Here is a 26,652-nt window from a genome sequence, read left to right as displayed (position 1 = left end):
TTGCCCGGACATTTGCTCTACTCGGTGGTATTTATCAAGTTATAACCAGAGGCGTAAAGGAACAAATTTAAACGAACCGCCATAACAGGAACTTCCAATTTTATTTGAAGCGATTTCGCTAATTTTTGCACGTTTAATATGCAAATTGTCTGTTTCAGATTCGTTTTAACTTCGAATTTTACACTTGAATTTTTCGCTTAAAATTTGCACTTGATATTTTGCACTTGAATCTCGCCTATTTTTAGAAAATTTGCAGAATTTTACAGACATTCTATGAAAACTGATCACTACTTAGATGTGTCTAGAGAAGTTGAAATTTCGCTATTAGATTGGTCCCACTTAGGGATATTTCTTCAAAAGTAACCAAAGGCGTAGTTAATTTAAGGAAACTCCATCAGAATAAGGCACATCTAAAACAGAGGCGTGGTAACCTCAAATCTGGGACATCTTCAGAATTTTTAACTATACGAAGAAAATTTTTTAGGAATTTCTTACTGTCAACTTTACTGCTGTACGCCAATGGAATTCTTCGTAAGAACGCTTTAAATGCATACTATTATCCTTCTTGCCTCTTTTAAAATTCCTTTTCAGAAATCCTGTTTCATGGATAAATTGAAAAACTTCTCATAAATAGGATCTTTCAGTCATCAACTACATACCCAACAGATTGACCTTCCCCCCACTACTGAACATTTTTCCGCATGTTTGTGCGAAAAATGGGAATAAAAATTACGTAATTCTTGAAGATCTTGACATTTAAAGGCCCCTTCACTGCGCCTCTGAATTTTCGTAGATTAAATGGAAATTTTCGAGTATTAATGGCGTATACACAGTGGCGTATCTTGAAGCTTTCATCGATGCTAGAATAATGAAAAATTGGGAATAATAATCTCTGCGCTTGTTATTAATGATTTCGTTATGTTCGATCCTCTTTCACTTTGCCCCTCAATTATCCTTTTTTTCAGAATACCTTTAAGCCTGTAGGACACATTAACTAACTCGAATATTTTAGTCAGGATATGAATGTTTGTTCATTAACAAATTGTGTATTTCAGATAAATTATAACATGTGATATGAATGTCTTCCGCAATTCACAGCTGGTTCTGGAATTTTTTAGTAAAGATAGAATGTTCAAAAATTGTGAACAAAACCATTTTATTATGATCAGCCTCATTAGTTTTCATGGTAATTTTCTGCGCCACTGATGTTTATGCCATAAGTAAATTATTGAACATTTTATTGTTAACTCTTTAGTTCATCCAATATCAGTTAAATTAATCTAGACTAATCTGTAGTAACTATCTCAGTTCCCTTCTAAGTATGATTAAAACCTTTAAATATCCTGCGGTTTCCATGATGGCGGTCCATGTTTTTTTACCACAAATTGTTGCTCAAACCTCTCTTAACTCTACATATTATAACAAACTCTGCTAACGCAACTATTTCATGAAGCATATGGCTGCTGTCCAGCACAGAAGTGCAGGCTGCGGTCCTGCTGGGATACAGTGGGTCGGTTTTGCCAGGAATCTGGCACAAGATGCTTTCTTTCTAAGACACATCACGCGCTCTGTCCAATTCGAATAACTTCTTCCAAGAAAGTTGAGATTGACCTCCTGGCTAATAAACATAAAACCGTGTAAACACTCGTTGGGTAATGTTGACCACCTGCTTTTCATCGGATGTTTTTCCAACACACCGCCTGCTGTGTCCATATGGCTACCGCTATCAGGCTTATTTTTGCCTTTGGTATTTGGTCCAGGAGCTGCCCTTGTAGAATTAAATAATTTGAGATATTTGCGGGGGTAACATGGAGCTACGCCACTGCTATTTCCGAAAGAGGAGAGTAATACTCGATCTTTGACCTGTTTTAGATACATCCAATATTTCTGGTTTGTTAATATTTCTAGCGGATCCACGCCAATGCGTTGACAAAAAAATCATATTCAAATTGTGAAACTTACGAACTGATGTTTAAGAAAACGCAATGGCGCAGTAAAGAGGAATTAAACGCCTCAAAATCGGTAATAATAACATACCTTTGATTCCCAATTTGCGAATATTTCCTACTTTCTGAAAGATCTAAAATACGCCACTGCGTTCTGCATGAAATTGATGTGCAAAAACTCTTATTCGAAAACTTAAATTTAAAACCTACGGTTGGAACTTCAGAGGCGTGGTGAAGGGGTTTTACAGGCAGCATCGCGAATAAAAATAGCATGCTTTTCATGCTGTAATGAATACTTTAAAGCACAGTCAGTAACAGTGCGCTGTTGATCAGAGTGTTATGCTCAAATATATTTACACAGTTACCTAAGACGCAGTGGCGCAGTTGATTAAAATATTGAAATAAATTATTAATTTAGAATAATTTAAAAGCGGCAAGATCGTTAATGATAACACGACGTCATTCTCAGAGGCTCGAAGGTATCTTCCAACTTTAAAAAAAAAATAAAGAAAGAAAAATGCCTACAATATTTTTTCATGCCATTTGACTGAAAAATTGATAAGTAGGCCCAGGCACTTATTTAGCATCAACGATTTCACAAGAAATAATTATCAAATATTTACCAAATTCCAACCAACACCACGTACCTGATCTTAATTTACGTTGCCCAGAGCAAGGGAAGAGAAATGGCGAAATTCCTTAATGGACGGTGCGCATCGTCCGTCATCAACGAAATACATCCAAACACTCACGCATCGTCAGCTTCACCGGAAAAACGTATTTTTAATTCGGAAAACATTTTCCAGATACTAGATTCATTCATTCATTGTTTATAATAAAGGCAATTGCGGAAACTTCTGTTTAAAAAAGTTAAGTCCCTCGCCCAATAGGTGGCGAAATTAGGCTTCTTACAAATAATAGCAGTCATATTGCTGTCAACACTCACTTGTCATGCGAGTTTGACAGTTGCCTTAAGGGGGTTAAGGTTAAGAGGATGCTAATAATATCATCTGTCATTTCACACAGTCATCAACACAGACAGCTGAGTTTGAGGTTATAATGCAAAAAGTGTTGTATGTTAATAGTGCTACTTGTCAATTTAAAGTTAGAGCACGTCCAGAAAAGTTAATCACTACCTTTTAATGAACTTAGGCCCTTAGGTTTTGCAAGATAACGGAATTCTACGTCATGTACCTAAACTTGTCAAATACGGTTGACAGCTGACTTTTATATTAGACAGTTGCAACTAAAATTCTATTATTTGCTTCTTTTAACGTTAATGAATCTTATAGCATTGTTTAGCTTCGGGGAGAGCTTATCTCGCTCAATAATGAGAGGTAGAGGAATTCCGGTCACGGTGACGGCATAAAGCAAAAATCAGGGCCTCGGCAGGGCGATTTAAACTAGAAAAACGTGACGCACATTTTAGTGGGCAATAATTGCCGGCGTGGTCGCGATTTGGGCAATATGGCACCGCCGTTGCATCTTTTTCATAGTGGGGCCCCTGATGTCCGGCCGACGCCTGATGGACACTGCAGTCCCGGTTATTTGATGGCGCTTTTAATGAGAATTGCTCTCGATTTGTGCGTAGAGTGTGTGCATCGGTACTTTAGTTAATGGGAGGTTTAACAGTAATGTGAGAGTAGGTACTGATAGAATATAAAACTGAGGGAGGAAAGAGGGAAGGATGACTCAAAAATACGTTTTGCTCTGTAATATGTTACTGAAGGGTAAATCAGTAGTTTCCAAACTTGTGCTAAGAAGTTGATGATTCTGGCTGGGTCTAGTCTGGATTTATGGCTGAAGATCACCGTATCCCATTTCAAGTTTTATTGCAATCGTTCTCTATACCGCATCAGTCGATGTCAAGGGCGAGAGGTAGCACGAGAGGGGACGGCATGAAATTAAACCAGAAGTGCTTATTCAGCATTAAAACCGTTTATCCAGTATTAAACGACTTTAATTTCTACTTCGAGAGTTGGTGGGAAATTCCTCGATCTTGGTCTCAGTCTTGGTGCGCGAGATCAGAACGGAGACAATAAATAGAGACTGAAATCTGAGACTCAAATAGAAACTTTTCACTGAATTTTTTCTGATATGGCTTAAAAGGATTAGTTTTTTGTTCTTTGGCATAATAATCGAACAGAATCTGAAAAGAAACGAAGAAGAAAAATAATTCTAAAATAACACAAATTAAGCTAAAAGAACAGAAAAATCAGTAGAGAAAATGCGCGGCACTAACCTCAAGTAACCTGAATTCACCTGTGAGATTATAAATAAAAATTTTCTTTGAGAATTCCAAGAAATTTGAAGGGAAAATAAGAAAAAATCAGTAATGAAGATCTGGCAAAATCGAGAACTGAAGTGTCCTATGTGACCTGAATTCATATGGGAGTTCACAACTACATAATTTCTTTGGTTTTTGACTTAAACATTTTTAAAATCTAGAGGGGAGAACTCCCTTTAACACACTCAATATCTCAAATTTGACAAAATCTGAAGAAAAAACAGTTAACGTTAGTTTCTCTCGTCCGGTTACTCGTTAAATAGGTTTGAGAGTTTCAGTTTCACTCATTTCTTCGCTTTCTTGACTTAGAAATTGGAAAAGATCTAAACGGAAATAAAAAAACAGAGCACCGTTTATTGACCTGAAAGACTACAGCTACGCATTTTATTATAGAAATCCGACGAACTCCGAAGAAAAATTCGGAAGGAAAGGGAATCTTAAGTGATTTGAATTACCATAATATGGGATTACAATTAAAAAAGATCTGAAGAGAAATAAAGGAAGGATTCTTCCAGTGTGACTGGATGAAATGAACCTACTTCCTCCAATTTACTTTTAAAGTTCAATTAAATCTGAAAAGAAGAAAAAAGAAATCAACCTCAAAGAAAACCGGATTCATTTGAAAAAATAGTTTTCTTAATTTTCTTTATAAATTCAGCAATATTAGAAAGGAAATGCTAAATGAAAATCATCCTCGATTAATTAAAAAGAGCAGAAGTACTTGCAGCACTTTCTATCGTACAAATCACCGAAAGCCTAAAGAGATGAAGAAGAAAGCAGAAGAGCGCATTTTTCGGCATTTTTTGCCTTAGGAATTCGATCAAACCTGTGGAGAAATCTTGGACGAAAATCTAATTTGAGGTGTTAATCAGGTTAACTCAGGTTAACGCTATAGTGATAAGGTTGATACTAGTTAAAACGTCTATTGAATCTCTTTTATTGAATATATATTTTTTTAAATTTTGCATTAAAATTCTATAAACAGGAATCATATTGTTTGACCAACAAACCCAACAATGGATGCCGCTGACTTCTTATTTCTCACGGAGAACTCCTCCAAATTGGTGGAGTGAAAAAAAAGAGAAAAATGGCAAAATTAAGGACAATTTAAGCCGAAGAGACATAATTCGACATCGGAACTTATCGACACTTATCATCATTAACATGCAATTTTTTTCTGTATATTAACCCATTACCTTCCTCATAGTTCCTTCCAAACGGAGCTCCTCACAAAACTGCCAGAAATATTGCTGATTCAAAGCTCTTTCAAACAGTTAAACATGCAATCAAAAATGTTCAAAAAGTAGAAAGTTTCCCGCGTCTTTTCAATAGCGATCAAAGACAGCTACGTATGCGCTGCTTCCGGTGGCGTCCCGACAACAACTGTGGAATGGAATATCAGCGTCGCGACGCCTGGTTGAGTGCTTTATCAAACGAAAGACGCACGCATACCGTGGGCCCATTTGAAAACGGTCTAATTAGAATAGTTTAGTAAAGTAAGTTATTGATGGCAGCAGAACGGTGGAATGCTGAAAGAAACCTCATCATGATCTTTAGTGGCGGACGTATTTCTGTGAATTGAAAAATGGCAGAAAAGAACGTGGAGAATTGCTGGATCGTAAAAAGCTGTGATACGCCAATGATTTTTAGAGTGTATGCTTTCTGAGTGCTGTAGAAGTCCTGTTGCAAAAAACAGGGGCGTGCTTGATGCATGTTAAGGTTAAGGACCAAAAAGAGGATAAATGAAAGATATGATTTTGAGAGGGTCAGGAGTCACAAAACCTCATGATACTTTAATGATTTAATGTATATTAAGAGTTCTCTGTAAATTTAAAGTGTTCATTTAAAGCCAATAAAAACAGATGTTTGCAGAACACAATTTTTAAGTAAAAAATCAGTCGTACAAAAAGGCATTGAAATAGTCAAGAAAACTTGTGACGTATTATTCAACATGGTTGTATAAATTCGCTGAGGCTCTGAGAAGCGATACACGCCATTGAATTTCATTAATATTGAAAGCTCATATTTTTTTGGAAAAAATTAGTGTTTTTCCGATAAAGGGGACACATTCAAAAAAGTTTTAAAACTTCGCAGAAACTTCAAAGAACGAACTACCTACACCATTGAGATCCATGAATATTGAAACTTCACAACTGCGGTTAATTTTATATTAAAAAAATTATTGTCTCATCAACATAAGTTAAAAAGAAAAAATCGTCGTTCAGCACAAAAAAATTTGTAGAAGTTATGAAAACTGCAATACGCCACTGACTGTTACGGTTGATAGCTTGGAAATCTTAATTTTAAATTACTGCTAGGGGAATATCAGAGTCGTACTTACAAAAATCAATATGTTTCTTACATTTCTAATTACCTTAAAAGTACCTTGTCCTGTCCTCACTTTTAGTTGTACTACACCACTGGCTCGTAATGAATAAAATTGAAAACTTTACCAACTATTCACAATAGTTCTCAGAAAAAGTACAGAAGATGGGTTTGATTGGAAACTTTTTCAAAGCTTTCCATCATTATTTATTTATGATTACTGCTTCACAAAACCGCTGTTTCTTAATGAATAAAATTGAGTGTTTTACCAATTATTCGGTGATAAAGGCAATCTATATTTAGAAAAATTGTGCTATTGATCCATAATAAAAGCGATTTATAAAATGTGACCGTTAGGTAATATTTGCAGGTAACTTCTCTTTGGGGTCATGAATGTTGGATACGTTGCATCCAGATTTTCCAGGATTTCCGGCAAAATTCCCTATATACTCAGGGTTTTTTTTCTAGTTAAAACAGCAGGCTGGCAGCCTCCGTTCGCTCAACATCTAATTTCCAATTTCTTATAAAAATGCGGTTTTAATATTTAGCTGGCGGCGACAGCTGATGCCGGCACAGATGGCGGCTGGATGCGGCCGCCAGTTTGTGGAATAAGAAAATCGTTTTCAAATAATACATATTAAGGATTGCCAGCCGGTGTTTCTACTTCCTTCCGTTCCAGCTTGTAATATTGAATTCAGAAAGTTTATTGTAAAATTTCTTAAGCGTGAGTGTTGAGTGGTTTCTTCCAAAAATGCTTTAGGAAGGGACGCAGAAATTAGGAGATCCAGAATCCCAAATTCGAGAAAAATCACGGGAAAGTCTTATACTCAAATATATCCACTTTAAATTCTGTCAAATCGATACTGGATTAAGTATCCTTTTCCTGGGGCCATATACACCTATGGTGTAGCATACAGTGAATCAAACCATAGAAATTTAGTAAGGCCAAAAACGATTAATTTAATAGATTAATGAGGAACTCCTCATTTCTAAACTCCCTCAGCATCTTTGAGTGATCTCTGAAAAGTAACTTCGAAGTCAACCATCATTTTAGTCCATAAAAATTTACCTGGTCAAGGTTACTTTATGGAACCGTTAGTCCATAACACTTACTTTATGAAATAAAGTAACGGTTACTTTCGTGAAAACTACTTGCGGTCGAATCCATTATTAAAGATCGCTATTTCCAAACTAGTTTCAATTAATAATGGACGTTCTTGATTCGATTTGCTCTTTGATGACACAATAGAAGAGTAATATGAACGTGAAGACGCAACTGTTATTTTATTAGCAAATATTCTTTGCTATGTAAAACATGTGGCCTAAGTGTCGTAGTACTTTTTACTCTTTGCAGACTTTGAAAAAGTTCATTTTTGAACATTTTTTGTTGGCACATTTTACGAGTCACGTAGGCAAATACACGAGAAAGTAACCGTTACATGATTATCGCAATTTTCAATGTAACGAAGACTCAATGATATCGGTAGTAACTGATATTGTATCAACTCTTCGGAGGCTCTAACGCCATTTGTGAGTGGTATTAATGACTAAATGTGAAGGTAACTGTTTATTCCAAAATTTCAATGAGATTTGGGTACTAATAGAAGTTACTGATTCGGTTCAATGGGCTTAAATGAGGAACGTAGGTGTTGCCTTATTAAATTACTCCTCACTGTAACAAGTTCATAAAGGTTTCGTAATTATTTATTACCACAAAATCGATAATTCCATTTAGCCGATTCGACAAATTATAGATTCCAAAGTTCATTGTGCATGGGGTGTTTTGTGTGTATATGAGATGGGCATGGTATAAACGAACACATGAGATAGTTTAACAGGCTGTTTATTACTGGAACTTGCAGCAGAACATGTTACTTAAAGATGTGGTAATTCGCCAACTTGGATAGAGAAGTCTGTTTCATTCACCATAATAGAGGCTCTAAAGGAAACTCCTGGTCTGATATATTTCGGATGAAGGTTATGGATGGAGCAATGCGGTTACCATAGCTGGGTTGCCATAGGTCCCTTTGCGGAAGGGATTAAATCGCGACAAAACAAAAAATTATTCTATGTTCTGTTTCATCTTTAGTTCAAACAGAATATTATCCATTCGATTCATTGCGATATCTCTAGTTCTTTCATCTAATTCTTTCAATTTTTCTGTAACTAACTCGCCATAGATGTCGCAGACATCTCTTTGCTTCACATTCTTCGGGGGAGGTCCTGGTAAGACAGAATATGCCTCTTCTATTTTATGCGGCAGCTCACTTAGATCAGATTTTCGTTTAGCTTTTGCTAAAGGAAAATTGGAAGGTTTTTGGTTAGAAGATCCAGGACCAGCTATTGAACCTGAGGTACCGAAGTCAATACCACATCGTCCAGTAAACACTTTTGTTTCACAATCGTGACCTTCTCGGGTTTCGTGATTCTCATTGAATTGCTCCTCCCAAAGTTCCCCCTGTGTTGTGTCGATGTCAATTTCCTAAAAATATTAACATACATTATTATAGATTTGTAGGAGATGGTGCATTTGGATTAAGTACACGAAGCATGCAACTGTATCCAGATTAGTCCAGGTCCAGGTTGTCCAAGGCAAGAATAGTCTGGAAAAGGACAATACAACATGGGGGAATTGCTGGTTGAGAAAGAGGAGTACCGCAGCGCCATAATGGACTTGCTGAGGGTCATGAGGATCATGAGGATAGAACAGGAAGAGAAGAGAAGAACCGGGCAGAGGGGAGCGTAGATAATAGTGAGGTATTTAAACAAATCAAGGGAGGGACCCATAAGAATACTTGAAGAATTCCAGGGACCATTCATACTCATCGAAATGTTAAAGAGAAAGTTGTCGTTTTTCACTCTAAGTTTCGAAAACTTTTAGAAACTCCAAGAAACTAAATACGCCACTGATTTTCATGAAATTTAGGCCGCTAACGGCTTATTGGCTACATTCAGCAGAGATAATAGCTGTGCAGCAATTTTGCAACTGCTTAAAATTCGGAGCGAAAATGACATCAGCCCCCATTTAAATCTGCTTGAAGGATAGCGAGTCGCTCAACGTAAATCCCAACTGTTGCTCAACTGTTGTTTCTGCTGCATCCGGCTCCTTGAACGCTGTAAGACACTTTTTGAAAAGCGCGCATTTGAAGCCAACACAATGGGGCGTACAGAATATGTTTCAGTAAGATCGCAACCAATAAAGAAAAATGAAATAAAAGAACTAAATTTGCAAAATTACTGAATTTTAGAAGATTATAGTACGCCAATGGCTTTGTAATCCTGTGTTGGGTGCTATGATGTGAAAAACCGTCCTAGAAGGATCGCAAATGCAGGGGTGTACTAGACACAATTCTATATTGAAAAACTCGGAAAGAAAATTGAAATGTAAAAGAAAATCATATGGGAATATATATGTAGTATCGGGTTTTGATACTACTGTAGATATAGGATGGTGTTTATATTTTGTAATGAAATCACAGATAGGAAAGGACTATAAGTATGCGTTTATTAATGTAAAGTGAACAAAAGAGAGTATAAAGTAACTTGTGAGTTTAGCGAGCGCGGACGCGACTTCTGAGTTACCAACGACAACCGAACCCAGAAGAAAAGAGAGCTTGTACATGCCCTGCAAAATCTTAAATACTAAAACCCATGGTGATAAACCATGGGCGTACCCTGGCTAGGGTGCCATCTGCACCACCCGCCGCATCAAACCGTTACGTCTTAAGCTGGGAATTGGAACTGCCACTATAGGGCCAACGAAATTTATCAAGGGCAATTCAAATGCCGACAAAGTATATTACAGGCAGTTCCAATGTCGACCCGGTTTATTGCGGGGATTTCCAACACCGACAAGGCATGGCATGGGAAGTTCCCATGCCCCAACTAATGCCCAGTAGGGTCGTACCCCAGGGGTATGACAATCTTAAAGTTAATTCCTACTATCTAACATGTATCCAGCTTAAAAGTAACGCCTATCTACAAGGGACGCGATCCTACATATATAGTATACAGGGAGTTTTTTTCCCTGAATATACCTGAAAGTCGTTTTAAGATTAATTCGTTATTTCTTTGACGATACACGGAACGGAATCACAGCAGCAAACAACCCACGATTTTCTTTTTGATAAATGCTACGAAAATAGATCTAAAAACTCTTAACGCAAGAACGCTTTACATATTATCTGTTATAAATTTTATGAGAATAAAACTTGGGCCCGATTTTTAGTACAACAATAACAAAAATCCTCTTTATCCTATAATGCATGGACGAGATTTGGAAGGATCAGTGCATACATTTGCTACGAAAATAAATGTTTTCCTGCGTCTGACAAATTAGACGTAACATAACGTAACGGAAAAGTCCCGATATCGCCATATAACTCTTCTGGCTTGACTGTCGCGAACATTGTTACGCTGCCGATATTGTTAGTTGCAGTTCCTTTAAATAGAGTTTTTGCTTTCGATGTTAACAAGACATTTCACTGCGGTAGCCGACAAGATTTTCAAGACTTGGCCAAGACCCCTCAACTTTATTATCAGGAAAATTGTTCGCGTACTAAGACTGCGTCCAAGGATGCGCCAGATGCAGGGATCGGCTAAAATTCCTAAAATATCACTAGTTTTAAGTGGAACTGGCAACGCTGCAATAACATAAATTTTAATGTATTATAATTGCCATTCTTGGTCATATTGCTTAAAAAGATTTTTTTTGTTTGGAACTTCCACCGTTTACATATATTTTCAGTGATATGGCTGCTTACCTCGTTTATTGGCCCATAGGACATAAATTAATAAGTGAAGAACTAAATAAAGATTTTTACCTCCGAATTTATGATATCCTTTGGTTCGTCCTTATCAAGTAGGAATCGTGCCATTTTTTCATATGCAAACCAACTTGGCTTAACATACAATTCATCTGCACCAGCCTCGTTCTGAATGGTAAGTCTTACTTTTTTCAGGCGTGTCCTGAAAGATGCCATTAGAGAGTCCTTTTTCCTTTTCAGATCGGTCACCGTGTAATTTCCGCCCATGTTCCTCTCAATTCTTTTCCACGCATCAAACACTACATTCCTGTTATTATGTTGCGAGTGACGTGCGTTCCAAATCACTGGTTCCTTTTCATAATAATCCAGAAAATCCAACACCGTTTCATTACTCCACTCCATGGTTCATCAAGCTAATAAAACTTTCACAATCTTTAGGATAATAAAACCGGGTTTATAGGTTCAGATTTATGTAACGTACCGTATCGTTAACGGTAACATATCGTTAACGGTAACTTAACGTATCGTTAACGGTAACTTAACGCATCGCTAACGGTAACTTAACGGTAACTTAACGTAACGGACCAATGAACCATTTCCCTACGGGCCGCTTACGTAAATAAAGTACCTTTAAACTGGTTTAACTTTTTTTACGTCACGCGATCCTTACGTTACTTGAATGTATAAACCCAGCTTAAAATACTTTCACTGCCTTGCTACGAATAACGTGTGTCCAAATTACCTTACTGTTGAGCTCGGTGCCTATATTTTAACGATTTCATATGAGAATAACGAATTATAACACTGGGGAACTTTGAACAACGATACGACGAATATTTGCCTAAAACGATTTTGCTACACTAGTTGAAAATTTAGTTTGGAGTTGGCATTTGCCGAATATTCGCTTGCTATTCGAGTCGAGTCGAGTCGAGCCTCGCCGAATCCCGCATGTGTACGATGCGTCGTTGTCGGCAAATCATGCGCACCGCTAGCGCCTAAGCCAAACTCGCAATTATTATTTCGTGTCCCGTTGATTAGACAGTATCTCCGATGTATCGAATTTGCTTGGCATAACTAATTCTTCCATTCAGCCATGTCTTCGTAAATACGGCATCTATGTAGCATCCCCATTTATGTGATCACAAAGTTCAAAGGCAGCACTCCCTGGTAGTCACCATCAGCGTCAGTCCATTCAGCACCCCTTTCCAGTCTTCGTTCATGTGCGAAAAAAGTCTAATTGTTGGATTGGTCTAATAGTTTGGAAAAATAAAAAGAAGCAAAGTCGTTCTTCTTCGTCTAACACGAGAAATGTAGTTTTGCAACCTTTAGAAGAGCGCATGAAAAATTTAAATTTTATACCTCTCACCGATTTTTCTTACTACGTCGCATTTCACCGTTTTTTTCCCACGACGTGGGCGTTCGCCATTCTTTCCTCACGACGTTGGCGCTTGCCGTTTCTTCCTCACGACGTCGGCGTTCGCCGTTTTTTCCTCACGACGTTGGTGCTCCTCTTCCAGACCCGAATCGAATCGTTTTGGGCTCCAAATTCGTAAAAACTTGTTTGGACCTTGCGTCTTCTTTGCTTTATGATACAGTTTTCCTTTTTTCCCATCAGATATTCTTGTGGAGAATAAAGAACACCATTTCACCGTCAACGAGGGCACAATCCACTAATCCGCCCCTTTAAAAATTTTCAGAAAAATATGGACATTTTAGAGGTGCTCTTTATGGTTCTAACAGAGAGATATAAATCATACATTGATTTTGGAGATCTCTATCGAGGCTTCGCAGCCTTAAAAATGCTATTTTAGATTTTGAGGGTATTTGAAAACGGCAAAAATAACTGCTAATGTTAGTCCATATCTCGGGAACTGAAAGAAATTACGATATCGAAGATGACAAACGCTAACTATTAGTTTTAAAGTACTCACCTTTGGAACGTGGTAGCTCAGGGGCCCTAAATTAGAGATCTTATTGTTAATTAAATAAGTGAGTATGGAATTAGTGGTCAAACGAGAGAGTCTGCGTTTAAACAGAATCAACTCAGTTTTAGCCACACAGTTTTTGAACTCGTTGTCTTAGAGTTGCTCAAAAATGAGAGCGGAGAAGATAAAGAGATTATAGGGAGGTTGAGAGATGCTTTTGGTCCGCATATAGAGAATAACTACATAATAACTAACTAATAAGTAGGTGAAGGGCCCTCTGTTCGAAACTTCTTCCGATCAGTGGTCATTCGAAAATGATTTGAATGAAAGATTACAAACTACTAAATCGTCTTTCGAGCAGCTGAAGGGACCGAAATCGGTTTCAACAGAATTTATTACCCGTAAGGAAAATTTTAATTTCAAAAGTTTGTCCGAAGGCCGAAATTGAGCGGACTTTATCAATGAGCTCCCTCCATCTAGGCCACCCACTCGATGCTATGCTATCAAAAGAACACTAGGGACCAAATCAGATACAAAAGACATTCAGGGTGGTAAAACAGCAGGAAGATTGAGTTTTTTTTACAATGGCTGGAATTTATTTACTCCTGAAAAGTTTCATAGATATCTATCATCACTATGTCTTGGGTCATCTCATATTCTGGATAAAAGGCATCAAGCTTCTTTTTGCTAGGAAGTCAATCTAAACAATTATCCTTTTAGAACAAAATGGTCCCCTAGCGAAAAGCTAAAAGTCTATAATGCAATTTAACAGTTACTAAAAATTGGGGCCATCTCAGGGACATGACTTTCTAAGCGACAATCTTTCTGGATTTTTTTAATTCTGAAGCCAGATAGCATTTCCTGCCTGATTATCAGTTTTGAAACGTTTATAAACTCAATGATTTTACTTGCTTTGATTTTTTACTTGAGTTGCGCGCCTGTGCGGATATACATTTCTCGTAAGAGAGCAGGAAAATACATCTTCCCCTGTAAGTGCACGGAAAAATGCTGTTTTCCGGATTTCCAATGAAAAACTACAGTCTAATAATAAAAGTGTGGGAGTGTTGCTTCAATATTCGAGAGAAAGGTAAATAAACCAGGAAAATTAGTAGGCGGTATTAAATGTTTGTATGATAAAACGAAAAGGAGATGAATCAAATGAAACTTACTACTTTATAGCAAAGTTGTTTACAAATTTTAAAAATCAACTTCTGGAGCAAGAAACTCAATTCAAGGCGTTGCCTATCGCTTTTAGCCTCTAATAATGAAAAGTATCGGTCGTTGCAAGTCCGAAATGCATTTTCCGTGCTTACATGACTTCCCGTGTTCGGCTTCGCCTCACTCGGGAAACTGTCACGCGTGCACCGAGAAATATTATTTTCCGAAGTCATAATGAAATATTCAATTACGCCAACGGTGCAAATAATGGATTTGTTAAATCCGGGCAGAAAACCATCCCAGAACGGTTTGAGAACCCTTCTGTATATTGACTTTATTTGTTGGTGTTGACGTTTAAATATATTGCTAAAGGAAAATAAGTAAAAAAATAATTTAGCAGCTCTTTGTGTGCCATTTTATTGCTACAAATAATTAAAAACAAATTCAGCAGACTTTCTTGTGATTTTTAAACCGTAGTACGAAAAAGTGCGTTTTATGTACACAGGAAGGGCGGAGGGGTGTTGTTACACGAGAAAGTTGTAATATTTTGGGTCTGCAAAAGTACAGTTTACAAGACTTGAGTGAGCTCAGTGAAAATATGTTTTCAACTGTATATTTCTGAAGTATAACCATCTCCTGCAAAGTGGTCCTAACTCCACGTACAACTTGGTACAAAGACTCCTCGATATATCGGAATGAAACACATTTATAAACTAACTTAACTTTATTACAAATCTAATAAATAATACGTATATTACACTACATACAAAGACCTGACACAAAGATGACCTCCAGACACACCTTTTCCGAAACATGCCCAAACAAACCACCTTTCTGACAAATCCAATTTTCCTGCATCTATTGCGCAAGGCATTGGTGTCATTTTCACGTTTAAAGGCCCATATTGCGCTGAAAGTTAAGTCAAATTTTGACATTCACTCAATTTAACACAACTAGGAGTATTTGTCAGTAATGTCAACTGTCAAAGTATGGTTCAGGTGACGTACTAGTGATGGCCACTAGTGTCAATTGCTAAATGTCACAGTGCAAACGGGTCTTAAGGGCAATTGATAGACACCCGCCAGGAACATAAAATTAAAGTAATATCACAATATCACAAGCAAATTGGTGATGTTTACATTAGTGTCATCCTCGCTATTGTAATATATGGATGTCAAGTACACTAGGGCGCCAACGGCGCTATTTGACTACTATAAAGACGACTGAGGATCAGTTTTGCACATTATTACTATAGCCAACGCCCACTTTAAGAGAAGATCCTAAGGGCATTGTTATTAAAGTAATACGCTTTGAGATTAAGGTAAAATTTATGAGATATTGCAAAGCCTGTCACGTGTCAAATTATTGTGACAATGTTGCTGTTAAGATATCACTGCAAGATCTTGAAGAAAGGCAAAAGGGTTAAACACCCATTCAATAAGGCCGAAGCAACTGAAGGCTCCTTCATCCGGAAACAGTTTACCATACGCGTCAAAGTTGTCAATAAATAAACACATCTCTCTATGTACTGTTTCATCGTGAGAAGCCCAGAAAATCGATCAATCGATCGTCCCAGTTAATGCCGTTGAACCACCGGCGCCTGACCGGTGGTCGCTGGTCGTTTTTTGGACTGGTACCATTCTCTTTGGTGTCCAGGTACTCCTCCCCTCGGATGCAAAAGTAGCTTTTGATGGGGCCGCGGCACATAGGACACCGTTCCAGTTTATTGAAGCAACTTGCGCAGATACAAGTGTGCCTGTTGGACCGAAAACCATTGCAGAATCTTCACGGGAACAGAAAGCGAGTCCAGGAAACTTACCTGCAAGGTAACAGAGCTCTGGATAAGGGATACGTCTGGCAGACCACGCATAACTGTTCCCCAGAACTGTTCCAGAACGTCGAGTCTTCGTTGCTGGAGCAAAAAGAACCTACAGAGCTGGGACCCCCCTCTACAGGTTCCGCCACTGCTAAAGGGATTTGAGTCTCATAGGTTCCGGTATTCCCGGTCGCCAAATATAATTGCTAGAAACGCAGAAGCTTAAGGCAATCTTTTAGGAACACTTGTAACGGTAAAAAGTTGAAAGTAGATCATTTTTTCCGTAAAAATAAATATTTTAAATTAATCGTACAAACCTTGAGGCAAGACAACTGCCCATTGGCTTGCTTCAGGTACTGTCCCAGAATGCTTGTAGGGAGGGTACAAACGGTGTCTTTAATGTGAACTACGTTTATCAAGGCTACCTGGAAAAATACCAAAATACCAGAGGAATAAAACATGAAGGGAACAAATCTGTAGAACTCTAATAAAAATACAATACAATCCAAATTATCTTCCAATGGCAACAATGCGTCGTTCACTTATTCGTACACAAGGTGGCTTAGATACTCAACAGCTGTCAACCATCATAAAACAAACTTCAAAGTTGTCTAATTTTGACATTTGCTCCGCTAGGCTAATTAAACTAAAAACTACTCTGATTTTTCTTGAGGCTTCCAAAAATGATTGCGGTTTTTCGTGGAAAAAATACAAAGCGAAGAACGCGAGTGAATATTTTTTCTAAGTTACAAAAAAAACAACCTCGCCTTTAACTAGCGATAAGACGTTGACTTGAAGCTTCAATGAATTGATTTGATGCATGTAGTTGATGCGTGTGATGAAATGTAATATAATTGGGAACAGTAAAACCGCACTTTCGAACGCAAATATAATTAATCGCAGAAATTTTTTATTAAATCACTTTTAAATGGCAACAATGCGGCGGGTGACGTTGCCAAAGTGAGCGAATTCTCACTACTCCTTCGATAAAATTAATTTCAAGTTTCTTAAAAAAAAAATTCTTGCACCCGTTTATGTTTGGGTACCCTCTTGATCGTGAGCTTTCCTAAATTGCTACAACTTAAGCATACTTACAGTCTCATCTGGATGTACAGTACCGTCCACGTCACTTCTAATAAGAAAGATCACCAGAGGGTAGCAAAGTCGTGGAGGAGTACCCAGATCCAAAGGTTTTTGGGCATTGTAGTTTAGTGTGGTGACTTGGTCAGGATGTGGAGCTCTCCTAAATATCCCCCAAAAGAACAAATTTACAATGTAAAAGAGAATTAGTTTGAAACGGCTCCCCTAGATGGTGCCACACGAAAAAAACACTTATCAAGATAATCTATGATTAATTTATACTCTTCGTATCGAACTTACTCTAACTGAATGCCCAAATACTGATAGTACCCCTTAAGGAAATCGCCAGCTGCACATGCGCTCTTTATATCGGCCCACGGCCTCCATAAGAAAATATGCAATTCCTTAATGTTGACACCCCAATAGGCGTGGACCTGATACCGGACTTGGCTGGACATACTGCACTGCAGTTCTAGGAATGAAAAAACAAATGCTGAGGTCTTGAACTTAAGTCTAAAATGGGTGTAAAAATAATTGATTAGCCGAGACCTTATAACCAATGAAAGGCTATACGTGACACGATTATAGAAGGCTGATGGTACTATTTTCGATCACATAGTTAAATGGTACCACTTCTGATCGCTCAGATTAAAACAACGAATAATGGAGTTTTCAAGGCGCTAATAAAACGGTCTTCTGCCTAAGAATAAACCATTATATATATGCTGCTCTGACCATGAAGCTTCATCCAAACATTACGTGATGGAGTAGCTAATTGTTTCATTTGTATTCGATCATTCAAGTGCTTTTTCAATGTCTCTACTATTGGCCTTTTAACATTGGAACTCCTTAACGGTTAAACTGATAGGCACAGTTGCGGTTACCCATCTCGGGAATTTATACTTAGTCACCCTATGGCCCTTTTCGCGGGTTATTTCAAAATTTATGTCAGCCTGAGTCACCGTGTAGCTTTTTTTCTCCATTACTCAAAACTTTACGAAATTCTGAGTCACCCTATAGGTCTTTTTGTGGGCCACTCAAAAACTAAAGTAGAACATTTGACGATTAACAGACTGATGATAACGTGAACTTGTAACTGTAAAACGGCTTCTATAGCTGATCTTCACATTTTTGTAACGGAACTTATTATCTACCATGGGTTCACTAAAGAACATTGGCCGACTTTTGGTGATCAGTGGTACTATAAAGTGGCACTATAAATCGAAGTGAATTTTCGGATAAATAAATACATCACTGACCCACATAAGTACGGTTTGTGTCCAAATATTAAGATTTTACCTAAATTTCCTCTGTTGAGTCATATTAAGCGAAAGTTTGCAATTCAAAGAAATTGCGAATATTAAGGGTATTGCGCCATATATACATATAGTGCGGAAGTTTTAGATGAAACAGTCTATATAACTAAGATGCCGAAGATATGCGGCCAAAATCCTCGGATGAAATAAAAAAATAGGTGTTTCCATTTGAAAAACAAATTTGGCGGTCGTACCTGATTTTTGGACTACCCTGTATACGTGAATTTGCTTTAAAAAAACCGCAAGAAAAAATAAAAATCGACGTGACTGAGGATTTTGGCCGCAATGTTCGATATCAAAATTATATGGACTGTTCCATCCAAAACTTCCACAATGTATACTGGTTTTTCTGGGATTCTCCACAAAAGGTTGCGAATTCGGACGATATAAATAAAAATACGTCACATTTTTCTACTTGTACTTCAATTGTCCTTAGGGTTCTCTTAATCAAGTTACTGACAACTGTACCTATAAGGTAACCTCGTTATTTTAAGGAATATCGCCTTGTTAAAATTATCTCGACATCGATTTTTCCGAATTTTTAAGAGAAATCTTCCTCTTCAAACCAAAATTTTTATCTCTACAGTATGAAAATTAGGCATTTTAGACGGTTACTAACTAGATTTAAACGAACACAAATCTGGGTCAGTGGAGTAGGTACCCATTTACATCCATATAATAATAAGTTATATAACGCACCAGCGATGTAATTCGGTTTATTGCAGTCTTAGCTAGCTAGTGAAAGTACCTTATGGTCTTACAACTTATGGTGTAGATACTCGCATAAGCATAGCTAAATTTGAAGACTTTAACTTTTGCCTGTATTTAAACCAGGAGATTTATTACTTATTTTAGTCGGGATCCAGAATGTTCCAGAAGAAAGCAAGCGAGTCCTTATAACTTCAATTGAAGGCTAAAATTTAGAAAATTTAAACAAAAAGATATATAAGAGAAACTAAAAAGATTAAAAAACGAATTAAACTGCGAAATTTAAACTAAAAACGAAGCAAATTTGCATTAAAACGTCCCTGAAAGAGTGGAGTATCCACTTTTTTTGGCATTTTTAGATTACAATTTCTGTGAAAAGACTAATCCGTGTTGTTCCATGTTTTCGGCGCTTGGAAGCACATCCTATTTTTATTCTAGGGACTACTAAAATCGGGCGTTTGAAAATTACCTGCGTTCAGAGTATCCACTGTGTACTAGTCATTGATAACGACTACAAAAGCCGGTTCGGCTTTGTAGTCGGATCGAAGGAGTTTTGTTAGGGAGTTTGTACATATAAGCTCATAAGAGAATTTTTTGAAAAAAAAAAAAAACAGAGTGGAAATTACACGTGTAGAATTAATGAGTGACTAAACATTCATAAAATCGCTGGAAAAATTAGTGAATCGAAGCGTTAATTTAATTTACAAAAATTGCAGAGCATCTGCATCAGTAATGACAAGAAAAATAAGAGTGAAAAAAGTTCTGAATTGGCCAGCATTGAACAGAAAATAGGCAAAAAGGGTTAGGGATATTAATTTGTTGGAACATTAAGAAAATTTTGCATAAATTTAAACATCGCTTCTGTAGGGCAAATTCGAGAATTATGCTTATTTAAACCAATAAAATCCCTGTAGGGAAGTGCGAACTCTAGAAAAATTGACCGGAAAACCCAATTGAGATGCTTTTAATGATGCTCATAAATCATTTTCATCCAAAATGGTCACATTGACTAATCTTTTTTACTTTTGATTATGCTTTTATTATACCTTCTATACTCTGAATAATGATAACTATCAAATACGCCATTTCATCCCGTATATCGAGGCCGAAAAGACTTCAAGCACCGAAATACGCAACAAAATCGGACCAGTCCTTCAGAAGAAACTGGTAAATCGAAAGAACTGAAATAACGGGACCAGGGATTTTTGATACACCCGTTATTTGGTGCACCAGTGTTTTTAACATGCAGTTTACGTCACATTTCATTTTAAAAGTATTTTGAGCGATTTCAATGAATTCAATCCATCGAGCGTAAAATTAGTCGAGGAATCGAGAAGTAGCATTTGCAGGACTAAAGAAGAATTACTCATGTCCTGAAAATAGCAAGTACTGCAGAAACCAACGCGGCTTTACTTAATTTGGGCTGATTGGAAGTTTGGAGAAAAACGAGCCCCAAAGAACAAACTTAAAGGGAACTTTTTACGTCTCAAAGAAAACCTACATAGACAAATAACGCTCCCTTTGAAATTTGAATAAAGTTTTACTTTGAGTGTTTCTAGTATTCGTTTAGAACGCAGAAAAGTGTATTTTCCAGTTGTTAAGGCTGACAGAATTTAGTTACCGCTGTATTACGTACTTATTCTTATGGGATTCTACTTACAGTTCTACGACGGTAGATAAATTGTAAATTAAAAAAGCTGCTTTCATCTCACTAAAGCAATGCGCAAAAACGACCTGAATGCAAAATAATATCGTTTCAGCAGCATTTTGCTCAAAATATCATAATTGTGTGGCTGTGGCAAAAAAAAAAATGATATCACATATCAAGCGCCTAAAGTAAGTCTTTTAATCCCGAAGAAAACTTTAGTGCCTCGGGATTAAAAATGCACTTTAGTCCAGATGTACATATATCTGTCGCGATATACCAAAATAAGTAGTGAATAACTCCACTGTCATACAAGTTACCATTAAATATGCTGCAAGAGAAGCCAACGCGACACTTACCAAAAAACTCAAATTTGATATGCGAGAAACAGCCTAAAAAATTAACGCGAAGAGAAAGAAATAAGTTAAAATTACACATAAGGCGTGTTCTTGTCATATTTTTTAAAGAACATGCATAAAATATCGAAAGAAAAAGACTCATCCCTGTGCCTGTAAAACTACAGAAACTATCGCGGCCTGCTTTCATTCCACAACCAGTTGCGAAATGCGACCCATTTAGTCATACATTTCGATTACGAAAATTGTTACTTTACAATACAATAAAACTAACATTAATTCCTTTCAGATTATAGGATTGTAGCTAAACACAGGCCACGTAAGTAAAAAAAGGGCATATGTAATAACACAAAAAAAAAATTTAATAACTTAGAAAATCATTTCACAAAATAAAGTACAAGCGAATTACAAAAGAGGCGTCCCTCTTTTCTATTTATTAATTTTTATAGGTTGGAAGAGCGAAAGAGAAAGGAGGAAGAAAAAATAGAAGAAATAAACAGTTCAGCGCTTAAGAGACCTAAAATTCAAATATTAACAAACAAATCACAACATCATCGACTCCTCTGAATGCACATTGTTTATTTTTAGAATAAATTGCTTCATTTATTCTAAAATTACTTTTTTAACACCGTTTTTTGTTTAATTAAAAACCTCATTTAGGATTCTAAAAAACGTTGTGGTTAGTGTTAACTATTTATTGCTGGATTTACATATCGAAAAGAAAACTGAACGCGAAGCTATTTGTAGTAAAAAACACAATGCTATTTGTAAATTATATTCTAATTTGCATATTTATGAAAATAATTTTCCGCTTAAAAGTTATATTCAAAAAAACGCAATATAACCGATTCTTTGGAGGACGGAGGAGAAAATTAATTATTTTTTGGAAAACTTTGCGCCTCATTGAAAGGACATTCGTGGAAACTACTACGAAACTTTTAAGGTAATGAATACCACAATTACTGAACAAATTGCAAAAACATTTCACAACATCTTGTCCATTTTTTTATAATGCCATTGGCGTTAGCCAAGGCAACAGTAGTACTTTTATGTTCTTACACTGTCCTGTTTTATAATTTTTCCTGTAAATTTTCCATTTCAAATACATGCTCTAATTACCCCATTAGCGGGCCTGACACCCAATCAACAGCACCAATCAGCATAGATATCTTGCAATTTACAATCAAGTGCGAATTTCGATTCCTCACTGCACTTCCCAGTAGATGTTACTTTGGAAGCTCAGTCACGTAGTTAAATAGTTCATTAATTTCTCGTCAGTTCTAGTTAGTACCTATTAGTTAATTGACATGCATTTTGATTTAATTAGTTCCCTTAACGATGCCGAATTCGGGTGCTCGCTTCATCAGTGTATGTAAATCAGAAGTGCGACCACATATGGGTATTCCTTCTCCTCAGAAATCAAACCGATTTTAGAACTTCATATAAAAATGGTACAATAGTAGCGAGTGTTTGCCAACAAGCTTGTTGCAATGCAAATTTTATATTGGAAAGTGTCCATTCTTCGAGATCAACAGCCTTGACCGACTTCCAAAGTGTGCGGACCACCGTTATATAACTTCTTGAAGCATCATACCTACCTACTTTACGCAATTAAGCATACATAGACGATGTCAAAGAACTGAAGACCGTGAAATGTTGCGATTGTGACACTTTTTCTAGTGCAAATGTTAATTTTGAGCAATGAAGAGTTATAGTGGACAAACCTGAATAAGAAGATCTGGAGGTTTCAAGCAGCTTAAAGGTGAACGGGATGTGCACCTTCATCATGTTCATTTGAGGGATCCTGGCTTGCATCGGGTGATGCAGTGAGGTGGGGAAGACGAACTCTTCTCCATGGACTCGAAGGACCACCATGTTCCTGCAAAAACTCGAAAGCTGTATGGAATTGTTTTCAGCCTTAACAACCTTAAAGAAAATAAAACGGAAACACAAATAATTTACGAAGGAATTTGAATTGTATCCAAATTCGCCCCGAAAAGGAGCTGTAAAGGTTGGGTCGTTTCAGACTTGCATGTGAAAGGGATTCGAGAAGTACCTTCAAATTACTTACTGGTCAGACACAATTTGATATCATTTAGAAAACCTGGACAAAAAGAAAATTAGATGTCACTTTACATTATGGAAGGTGTTTTTGTAATAGGTACAATAATATATCACACATAATTGTTTTTGCTTAATTAAATAGACAAGGCGTAATGGACCACACGACTTCCGGACTTGCGTCCATGTGACTACATCATATGAGTTACGTAAATTCTCATCTAAAACTCAAAATCAATATCGTCCCCAAATACCACGGTATTTAAATATGACCTACTGCGTTTCTTTATGGGGGTATTTTTATTAGGTTTTCATAGAGCAACATAGTAATTTCAGTGCTATTTTAGTAGAAGTTTATGATATTTTTAAAGGCATGGTATTGCACACTCGATTGTACACAAAAAGTGGAATTTCGAGTATAATTTGTTGCTTACAAAATAAAAAGGAAAAATCATGGTTAGTTGTTTTTCTGCTTATCAACTCGGTCAGAATTTCCGGTGAAATCGCACATTGAAAATGGCATTTTTTAATAAGGTACCTATATAGTTCAGTCCACGTTTTTGACGCAAATGTGCCTCTTCTACCCCTAAATGTACTTTTTGAAGGTAGGTAGTGATATGAGTAAGAAAGATTGAAATCATATCAATGAGACTTCTGAAGGCACAAGAGATACTTAGAAAATTGTTAAAACTGGGGTAAAATGTCACAAATTTCACCATTAGTATTTGAAACATCAAACTGTTGCAAAAAATGTAATAACACAGCAACAGGCTTCCAGTTTACGCAGATGATTCATCACCTATCTTTTGAAAAATTGTAACTTTTGGGCGCGTAAATTCACAAAATTTAAAACATCTATGTCCCTGTGTCTCATATTGGATAAACACATGAGCTAAGTTGAATAACTTCTTTGAAAATCATAAAGGAACAGCTTTTAGTAGTAATCTGAGAATGTCAACATGTGTTTCCCAATCTATAAATCTGGCACGCTGGAGGTTAGCTGAACGTTTTATTTTGGGGCTGTTACAGTATCTATGTAATTTTTCTAAAAGTTAATGGAAGAACTTCCATTTCGTCACAATTCATGTGAATTTAATACTTCATCTAAGTCACTTGACAAATCTTTGCTTGAGGATCAAATTATTAATATACTGTTAACTTTAACACCAAGCTGGTTTCCATAAAAACCGAGAATCTAAACAATTCCCAAGCTCCAATTCGACGTCTCTAAGATAACTCGTGGCAGTTGGAAGGAACACTTAAGTCTAACTAAAGAACTCTTTTGAAAACATCTAGATTGTTTTTAATACCCTGTATTTCAGAAAGCGATTCTGGACATATGTTTAAAGGAACATAACACCCTTAATTATGAGGGACTTCCATAATACTTTTTAGTCTTATCATACACTGAGGAAATATTTCTAGCTATTGCAATTGTACTGTGCAGTAGTGCCAAATATTGCAATTGTACTGTGCAGTAGTGCCAAATATTGCAAAGGTATTGTGACCTATTTTGTCTGCATTATTGCAACGATAGGATACCCTTCAATAACTACCTATATTTCCAATATAGTAGAACATAGATAAACCAGAGACCAAGTCAATAAAACTATATCATAACAAAAGAAGTCCAGAGAAAAGTAGACCACCTTGTAACCCACCTCGTATGAGTATACGGATGTTATTTCCCAGGCCTTCAACAGCATTTCTTGCTCCTTACAAAAAAAGAACAATCAAATTTATAGTAGGTACAGGGTGAACATTATGTAATGAGACTTAACAGAGGACCTATATTCATTGTTATGTAGACAAGAAAAGTAAACCTACTGTCCACAGCACCTCAACTGCAGCCTTTATTGCTGTCATACATATCATCCCCCAGAATATTCTTGCGTTCTCCGCACGTACCTCTCCCAAGGCTCACCTGCTTTGAAAACGCCCTGTATATTCAATAATGATCTTGCATAGCTAGATAATTTACATAATTATTTATACTAACAATATCTTAACCTGTTTTATAATTGGATCAGGAATTGCATTTTGCTGCACTGAAGAACCTTTAAATATAGTGTTTCTACAACAGTTGTTAATTAAGGTAACCCGGTTTCAAAGTATACAATTCTTGATAATTGATAAATACTCATGCAACCACTCAGAGATGTTTTAGTGTGTGTAGTAAGGTAGGCAGTTTATTGGATTAAAAGGGACTGTTCTCATATTTCTGAAAGTCAAATGAAACTACTCAATATATGCACACATAAAAATCAGTATTTTTTTCTTTTGTTCTGTTAGAGAGTAAGGTCTCACATACACTTAGGGGTCAGAAAAGTGCTGCACACTATTCTCAGTTTAAACTAACTGAGAATAACACTCACCCTTTACTAACTGTTGACACTCCAACAGTCTTTACTTGTCTGCAAGGCCTTATTCCCAAACAAAATAAAAGAAAAAATGATCAAATCCACCTCAAGCATATAAAACATATTTACAATAAAAAGTCACTAAAGATGATGAAGTCTAACTAAAATTTTATCTAATACCTATTATATGCCTTTGCTCAGGCCAAGATCTCTCTTGGCATGAATAAAGTGGCCTCTGAGAGGTCCCTCTCAAGTCCTTATGCAATGAAAAGCGAATATGACAAACCATAGTAACTGAGTATCCCAATCCTTAGGGAAAGAATGGAGAACGTAAGTAGCTGGATAAGTAATTACAAAGCTGATATAAGAGCAGGACAAGTGTCATTGGTTTCTCCCTTGCCTTCACCCTTATTTTGAAGAACATTAGCTGCAGTTTCCACGGATAAGGAATGTGTGGGTTTGAGGCTTGAGGAGATTTCATAATCAATGGATTTCTAAGTGTGTGGGTGGAGGCAACTCGAACTAACCTGGCAGCAAAGAGCAGCAACAGAACCGCACACACAAAAAACAAACATATAAACCAGACACTGGAATCCGATTGCCATAAGTCCGATAAAGTTTTGTTGAACATTGTAGCCTCAATTGCTCGCTCAATTGAACTGCTCACATATCGCACAAGTACTGTTAAATGACACACGTTGCGGCACCGAAATCGAGCTGATTAACGTGTAAATGCGTTAATTTCTTTCTGTTGTCTGAACGATCTAAATCTCCAAAGCGTAAACACTGCAAGGACATTCGAAATCGAGTGATGGGAGGCGACACAAGACTGCAAAACTCGCAAGAAAAGACTGGGAGTGCATGACGGATCAGTGAATCACAATGCAATCCTGCCAAAAAAAT

The 26,652-nt window shown here is 36.9% G+C and overlaps 3 protein-coding genes across 5 annotated transcripts in view; all 3 read right to left on the bottom strand.

Annotated features, from left to right (window-relative positions):
* nvy (CBFA2/RUNX1 partner transcriptional co-repressor nervy) overlaps positions 1-5,684 on the bottom strand; it is a 47,490-nt gene extending 41,806 nt beyond the window's left edge. Inside the window, exon 1 of one of the 3 annotated variants that reach the window (XM_066393492.1) lies at positions 5,430-5,684. In XM_066393492.1, the coding sequence (XP_066249589.1) occupies positions 5,430-5,438 (9 nt within the window). In that variant the 5' untranslated portion in view covers positions 5,439-5,684. Of the gene's footprint in view, positions 1-2,593; positions 2,720-5,429 lie in introns of those variants that run through there. The other 2 variants (XM_066393494.1, XM_066393493.1) reach the window with 2 other exon arrangements.
* Positions 5,685-8,463: 2,779 nt separating this feature from the next.
* LOC136410809 (uncharacterized) lies at positions 8,464-12,234 on the bottom strand. The gene is made up of 2 exons (XM_066393151.1): positions 11,382-12,234; positions 8,464-9,040 (listed from the first exon to the last, which is right to left on the bottom strand). Exons 1-2 carry the CDS (start codon positions 11,724-11,726, stop codon positions 8,621-8,623), a joined length of 765 nt encoding a protein of 254 aa, XP_066249248.1. The 5' UTR covers positions 11,727-12,234; the 3' UTR covers positions 8,464-8,620.
* A 2,878-nt stretch (positions 12,235-15,112) lies between these two features.
* Positions 15,113-26,607, bottom strand: LOC136411087 (cell growth regulator with RING finger domain protein 1-like). The gene is made up of 7 exons (XM_066393495.1): positions 26,277-26,607; positions 23,053-23,207; positions 17,604-17,775; positions 17,319-17,466; positions 16,541-16,648; positions 16,227-16,429; positions 15,113-16,163 (listed from the first exon to the last, which is right to left on the bottom strand). The coding sequence occupies exons 1-7, from the start codon at positions 26,378-26,380 to the stop codon at positions 15,941-15,943; spliced, it is 1,113 nt and encodes a 370-aa protein (XP_066249592.1). The 5' UTR covers positions 26,381-26,607; the 3' UTR covers positions 15,113-15,940.
* Positions 26,608-26,652: the final 45 nt, after the last annotated feature.

This window comes from Euwallacea similis, chromosome 9 (assembly GCF_039881205.1).
Source record: "Euwallacea similis isolate ESF13 chromosome 9, ESF131.1, whole genome shotgun sequence".
Classification (NCBI taxonomy): Eukaryota; Metazoa; Arthropoda; class Insecta; order Coleoptera; family Curculionidae; genus Euwallacea; species Euwallacea similis.
Note: the sequence above shows the minus strand (reverse complement) of the source record. Positions and strands in the feature narration are given on the sequence as shown.

What these genes read in the sequence shown, in the direction of transcription:
- LOC136410809 (XM_066393151.1), bottom strand. Translation starts at nt 11,726, where the DNA reads ATGGAGTGGAGTAATGAAACGGTGTTGGATTTTCTGGATTATTATGAA. An exon ending in AGGATATCATAAATTCGGAG is followed by an intron (nt 9,041 to 11,381) that starts GTAAAAATCTTT and finishes TAATATTTTTAG; the next exon opens with GAAATTGACATCGACACAAC.
- LOC136411087 (XM_066393495.1), bottom strand. Translation starts at nt 26,380, where the DNA reads ATGTTCAACAAAACTTTATCGGACTTATGGCAATCGGATTCCAGTGTC. An exon ending in CTGTACATCCAGATGAGACT is followed by an intron (nt 16,649 to 17,318) that starts GTAAGTATGCTT and finishes GTATTTTTCCAG; the next exon opens with GTAGCCTTGATAAACGTAGT. An exon ending in GGCAGTTGTCTTGCCTCAAG is followed by an intron (nt 16,430 to 16,540) that starts GTTTGTACGATT and finishes CTGCGTTTCTAG; the next exon opens with CAATTATATTTGGCGACCGG.